The sequence below is a fragment of the Macaca thibetana genome, unplaced genomic scaffold, assembly GCF_024542745.1.
Source record: "Macaca thibetana thibetana isolate TM-01 unplaced genomic scaffold, ASM2454274v1 unplaced_scaffolds162, whole genome shotgun sequence".
Classification (NCBI taxonomy): domain Eukaryota; kingdom Metazoa; phylum Chordata; class Mammalia; order Primates; family Cercopithecidae; genus Macaca; species Macaca thibetana.
The window spans coordinates 24,612-31,579 of record NW_026088951.1 but is presented as its reverse complement, the minus strand read 5'-3'; the positions used below and the strand labels follow the sequence as shown (position 1 = coordinate 31,579).

Here is a 6,968-nt window from a genome sequence, read left to right as displayed (position 1 = left end):
GCTCTGTCGCCCAGGCTGGAGTGCAGTATTGTGATCACGGCTCACTGCAGCCTCCACCTCGTGGGTTCAAGCGATTCTCCTGCTTCAGCCTCCTGAGTAGCTGGGATTACAGGAGCCCGCCACGATGCCTGGCTAAATTTTTGTATTTTTAGAAGAGACAGGGTTTCACCATGTTGGCCAGAATGGTCTTGATCTCCTGACCTCATGATCCACCCACCTTGGCCTCCCAAAGTGCTGGGATTACAGGTGTGAGTCACCGTGCCCAGCCGGTAATATAAACTTTTAAAAGAGGTTTTGTGCTTGTTGGTTTTGCTTTATTCTTTATTGAGGATTCAATAAAAATCCCTGTGAGAAAAAGGAAGAGAGGGAAAGGGAGACAGGGAGAGGGAGAGAGAAAAAGAACACAAAACATCTCAGAAAACAACAGGCTTCAGTCCATTTTGGGTGTAGTGCTCTCAATTCTTGGTTGATGCCCCAGAGGCAGGCAGCAGGGTCGGCTATTTAAACATCTCCCAACATGGATTTCTGTTTTGAGGCAAAAGTCCCGACAGGAGCCATTTGGACGTTCACAGATCTCCTTGAATTTGCCCCTGGCTGCACGCAGAAGAGCGTTATTGTAACCATTCATCAGTCTTTCTTACTTTGTATTGAATTACATGGACGTAGGGGGCAGTGCCTGAGGATAATCTTGTGTGGATTTTTTTTTGTGTGTGTATGTGTGTTGTTATTTGATTTCTTAAACACTTAAAAATCTGCTGTCATACAAAAATTTGGATTTTTTGGTGTTCTTGAAAAATCTGAGAATATTGGGTGCACCTACATGACAAAAGACTGGAGGTGAATAGCCCGCTCCCCTTTACAAGTTCTACAGCATGCACGTTTCAGTTTATTTATTCCTTATTATCTCCTAACACTGATGGGAGATATCAGCCTTTTAAAAAATATAATGTCTTATACTATGGATTTTCCCGGAGTGAAAGAGAAGAAAATCTCTTTCGGCTGCTCTCTTTTTATTTCTACACACACACACACACAGACAAACACACACACACACACACACACACACACAATATGATAGGTTACAATAGGTGTATCTTTCAAAAGTAGAACTGAAATGTAGACCTAAAAGATCATATACTTTAAGGAAATTGTTAGAGAGGATATTTTTTTCTGTGGAAGGGAACAATATTCCTATGTGTTTAACACACAAATATATATGTGCAAGTACTTGTTACACCCTGTGACTTCACTCACTTCTTATAGCTCTGGCACTGGTCTTTGAGGTTGCAATTTTTCTCTAGAAACCATTGCATATATTAGGGGTGAAACATTCAAGGTCTTCTTAAAGGCTCAAAAACTATACTTGTTGAAAACATTTAATAGCATTTCCTTTATGTCCTAAGATATCACTGCCCTGGGGATAGGCCACCCACATTGAGATGTTTAGTTTGAAAAGTGTTTTAATTCTGAGCAGTCTTTGTATGTAACACAGAGCACCTTTTCCATGACAACTTCTTGACAATAAGAGAGGTATAAAAACCAGCACTTCTTTTTTCTATTCTGGAACACAAAAGCCAATTCTAGAATAGCTTTCAATCAGTACAGCGATTTTAATATACATTCAGTAAATACCTATTGAGTTACACTGAAATCCAAATGCATTAGATTCAATTTAACTTTTCAGTGGTCACAAAGCAATTAGTGGATTGATGTGAAGACCAAATACATGCAATGTCATATTTCTATCTATAAGGTAAATTGTGAAATAATTAAACGTTATGCTTTTTTAAAGACAATGATAATTCTAAGTGTTGAGCACTTGGTAGAAACAAGCTGAAATCTGAGTTTTTTGAGCCCTGAACTTTCCGTCTTTCCCTTTTATCTGTAACTAGTCAACTATTATGTATGTAGAGCCCATTGGCCTTGGGCTAAAATTGGCCCTTTGCAGCTGGAAGAGTCATGAGAGATTAGTATAGTGTAGAGGATGAACCACTGACCTGTCTTGTGATATGTGATAAATCACTCTTGAACATCCCTCTGTTGTAGTACTTCCAGAATCTGATTCAAGTCTTGGCTTATAATAGGTATTCAGTAAATGATTGTGGAATAATTGATTAAAATACGGCTATGTTCTATCTTGTAACATGTTTGTGTGGAAATTTGTTGTTACTCTTAGTTCACAGGTGTTTGAATCATGTGTACTATTTTACTATACTGGACCCTATTGAACATTTTATTTTCAAACTACTTTTCAAAAAACTTAATACAGAACTACCATTTGACCCAGTAATCTCATTACTGGGTATATTCCCAAAGGAAAATAAATTAGTCTTGTAAAAAGATGTAAATTTGTATGTTCATCACAGCGGTATTCCCAATAGCAAATGTATGGAATCAAACTAGGTGTTCATCAACAGTGCATTGAATAAAGAAAATGTAGTATATCTATATCATGGAGTACTATGCAGCCATAAAAAGAACAAAATTGTGTCCTGTGCAGCAACATGGATGCAGCTGGAGGACTTTATTCTAAGCAAATTAGCTCAGGAACAGAAAGCCAAATACCACACATTCTCAGTTATAAGTGGGAGCTCAGCAATGAGTGCACATGGACATAAAAATGGGAACAACAGAGATTGGGTCCTACCAGGAGCGGAGGGAGAGGGAAAAAGGTCTGAAAAGCTACCCTTTGGGTACACCCTACCTGAGTGACAGAGTTATTCTTACCCCAAACCTCAATATCACACAATATACCCATGTAACAAATCTGCACATGCACTCCCTGAATCTAAAATAAAGGTTGAAATTATTTTAAAATGTTCAAATTACAAAGGACTTTGTAAAATTATGATGTACCATTGTTCATTTGCAAGAATTCAGGTAACATTAGGGATTTAAAAAATATTTTGTTTTTATTTGTTCTTTGCTTGTAAACCTTGTGTATTGCATATTGTGGACACAATGTTTTTTCCAGCTATTTGCTTTAGGAACAAAAGTTAGAGTTACAATGAACATCAAAGCCTGTCTTGTCTAGTCCCTTACCTTAAAGATGAGGAAATGAGCTGAGGGAAAAGAAGAAACTTGTCCAAGATCACCCAATGATCGAGTGACGACGGTGATAGGGACAGCACTAAGGCTTGGTATTCTGAGCCTCATTCTGTTTTCCACTCTTGCCCCCTCTCTGTGTCCTCCTTTCCTCTCTAGCCTTCTATAAAAAGTTTGCAGTTCTGCTGCAAAGTCTACCTAAGGACATCCAGAGGAGACACCACCTTTCATCAGACTGCGTTCTTTAGCACCGTCCTGCGTGTTCTTCCCCAGTCTTGTTGTATCCCATTTTTGACTGTAAGTAGTGCTTCTGCCTGTGCTGTTCTATCCAATTAGTTTCTTCTATTTCAATTGAGTGACAGTGAAAACAAACAAACCAAAAATTTGTTTATCCAAATTTGGAACTTTTAAACCTTGATTAAAGGCATTGATTTTCTGGGGCTATAGAAGTAAGACACATATTTTAAAATATTTTTAACTGATTAAAAAAAATCAAACCCATGTATTTAACCAGGGTGACTGTTTAACAAAGTACACAAGTACCAGTCGTGTCTTCCAGATTTCCTATGAGATCCCCTATCTGGTCATAGATGATGGTGATTTCTCTTTAAGTACTGAATCCCTGTAAGGTGTTAGGCACTCCATTCTTACCAAGTTTATTTTGTTACCTGGTAGAACTTGGCTCATAAAGAAGAAAACGGTGAAGAGGAGGACAGGAATCCTCATGGCTGAAGAAAGAAGAAAGTTTGGCTTCATTTCCAGGAGGCAGAGAAAACTTCCGTCTGTGGCTCTCTAGCACCAGTGGAATGTCTCTGTTTGGATAATAAGAGCCTTTCTGTACCTCATTAGGGATATTCATAGATAGAGGTGTTCTATGCATGCAAAATTGCTTTTATGGGAGGACTGAGAGTCCTTTTTTTATTGGACAGCCAGTTCATTAGAATGATGTGGGTGCACAGTTTTGGCCAGAAAACCTTGTTAAATGGGAACATAAGCTACAAACATTTTGGCAAAAGATGAAAGTTTATGAACAAACAACCATTTATATTGTTACAATAAATTAGACTGTGTTGAGAAACCAGTTGCTTTTGTTAATGACCAGACATTTTGTTAGTGAACACTTCCCAGACTTTACTAGCCCTGCTAAGAATTAATCACCCCACTTGCTCCTGGTCTGAAACCCCAAAGTGCTTTGTTGATGTTACAGTGCTTACTGCCTTGTATGTTAGATTAGTGAATGTATATTTGCCTCTTCCACTACTGTATGAGCTTCTTGCTTGCTAGGACAAGGCTATATTCCTCAGAGCAGAGGAGGGAGTTGAATCATGTGGCCATTTATTCTCAAATCCTCTTCACCAAGTGGAACAAAACAGAACAGCGAAAGACCACTGCACATGGAAGCAGGAGGTCTGGATTTGGGTTCTAGATCTCTAGATCTATTACTAACTGGAGGTATGGATATAGTCAGGAAAATTGTCTTCCTTAGGTGCTTCCTTGATAGCACCTATAAAGGTTGAGATCTGTTGGATCTAGATCAGGGGATTCTCAATCATTACTATGCATAAAATCAACTGGGAGAGTTGCTTTGTAATACAGATGCTTAGTTCCATCTCATGATATTTTTACTGTTTTTTAAAATTGATCTAGTATTTTTCATTAAATAATGTAAACTTTCTTAGTCTACATCTAATAAAACTCCCACCGGCATACAAATACATTGAATGATATTAGCAGCAGAATCTTTAAATAAAGTAACCATATACAACTATTAAACCACTTTTTTTCATTACTTATTATTTCATGCTGTTTGTCACTCATTGTCATCATAATCAGCATCATCCTACATTGCTGAACACCCATTATGAACCATATGGCATAAACATTTTTCCTACTCATAAGGAGCATATATTCTCTATATGCATATGAAATTAATGTCTGAACAAAGTGGCTTAAACAAGGCAGAAGTTTATTTCTTTCTCACTTAAATCTATAGTTACACCTATCATGGCTGGTACAGATGCTTGCCAAATTCATTAGGGACGCAGGCCCCTTCCAGCTGTCTGCTCTGCTGTACTTTAGAAGAGGCTCCAGTTTGGCTGCTAAATGCCCACCTATCATTTTTTAATTCCAGGCAGCAGGAAAGAAAATAGCCAAGAGAGAAAAACAAGGGAACATCTACCCCTCCTTTTAAATTTTTTAACCAACCCCCTCTTTTTTTTTTTTTAACCCAATTTGTTGAGCTATGATTACATTTAAAAAGCTGTACATGTTTAAGGTATGCATCTCAGTGAGTCTGGGGATAAGTATACATCATGAACACCACTACCCTTAAGATTATAACATATCCTTCACCTCCCAAAGTCCCCCCCATTATTATTATTATTATTATTATTATTATTACTGGTAAGAAATTTTGGTAAGAACACAAAATCCACCCTTTTAGCAAATTTTAAGTGTGCAATACAGTATTCTTAGCTCTAAGCACTATGCTGTAAATGAGACCTCCAGAACTTACTTCTATGGTATATCTGAAACTTTGTGCTCTAACCACATCTACCCATTTCCCCTGCACCAGGGCCCCTGGCAACCACCATTCTCCTCTCTGCTTTTGTGAGTTTGTCTATTTTAGATTTCAAATGCAAGTGAAATCATATAGTAATTGTCATTCTGTGGCTGGCCTATTTCATATAACATAATGCCCTCGAAGTCCACCCATGTTGTCACAAATGACATGGTTTCATTATTATGTAACACTGAATAATATTCCAATGCATATATGTATTACCCATTTATCCTGATACTCTCCCTCCACCTGCCTCCCAACAGGCCCCAGTGTGTGTTGTTCCCCTCTCAGTATCCATGTGTTCTCATTGTTCTGCTTCCACTTGTAAGTGAGAACATGCAGTGTTTGATTTTCTGTTCCCGGGTTAGTTTGCTGAGGATAATGGCTTCCAGCTCCATCTATGTCCCTGCAAAGGACATGATCTCATTCCCTTTTATGGCTGCATAGTATTTCATGGTGTATATGTACCACATTTTCTTTATCCAGTCTATCATTGATGGACATTTGGGTTGATTCCATGTCTTTGCTATTGTGACTAGTGCTGCAATGAACATGTGTGTGCATGTATCTTTATAACAGAATGATTTATATTCCTTTGGGTATATACACAGTAATGAGATTGCTGGGTCAAGTGATATTTCTGGTTCTAGGTCTTTGAGGAATCACCATACTGTCTTCCACAATGGTTGAACTAATTTACATTCCACCAACAGTGTAAAAGTGTTCCTATATCTCAACAGCCTCATCAGCAGGTAGTTTTATTTAAAAATTTTTTGAGAAACCTTCATACTATTATCCAAAATGGCCATAGTAGTTTGTATTTCCACCACGAGTATACAAGGGTTATCTTTTATCCACATCCTCACTAATACTTGCTATTCATCTTTTCGATAACAGCTATTCTAAGAGGTGTCAGGTGACATTTCATGGTGGTTTTTATTTGCATCCCCCTGACAATTAGAGATGGTAAGAATTTTGTCATATATTTGTTGGCCATTTGTATCTCTTCTTCTGGGAAACGTCTATTCAGATCTTCACCTATTTAAAAAAAAATTCAACTTTTATTTTAGATTCAGTGAATGCATGTGCAGGGTTTTACATTGGCACATTGTGTGATGCTGAGGCTTGGAGTATGAATGATCTTGTAACCCAGGTAGAAAACATAGTATTTCATGGTGTATATGTTTTTCAGGTCTTGGTCCCCACCTTCCCTTCCCCTTCTTGTAGTCCCCAGTATCCGTTGTTCCCATCTTTACATCCATGTGTAATCAGCGCTTTGTTCTTACTTATAACTAAGAACATATGGTATTTGGTTTTTTCTTCCTGCATTATTTTAGAATAATGGCCTCTAGCTGCATCC

General features: G+C 37.9%; 1 protein-coding gene across 1 annotated transcript; it reads right to left on the bottom strand.

Annotated features, from left to right (window-relative positions):
* Nucleotides 1–292: 292 nt before the first annotated feature.
* DEFB108B (defensin beta 108B) lies at nucleotides 293–3,943 on the bottom strand. Its single transcript, XM_050778021.1, has 2 exons — nucleotides 3,714–3,943; nucleotides 293–594 (listed from the first exon to the last, which is right to left on the bottom strand). The coding sequence occupies exons 1-2, from the start codon at nucleotides 3,799–3,801 to the stop codon at nucleotides 431–433; spliced, it is 252 nt and encodes an 83-aa protein (XP_050633978.1). The 5' UTR covers nucleotides 3,802–3,943; the 3' UTR covers nucleotides 293–430.
* Between the last annotated feature and the right edge of the window lie 3,025 nt (nucleotides 3,944–6,968).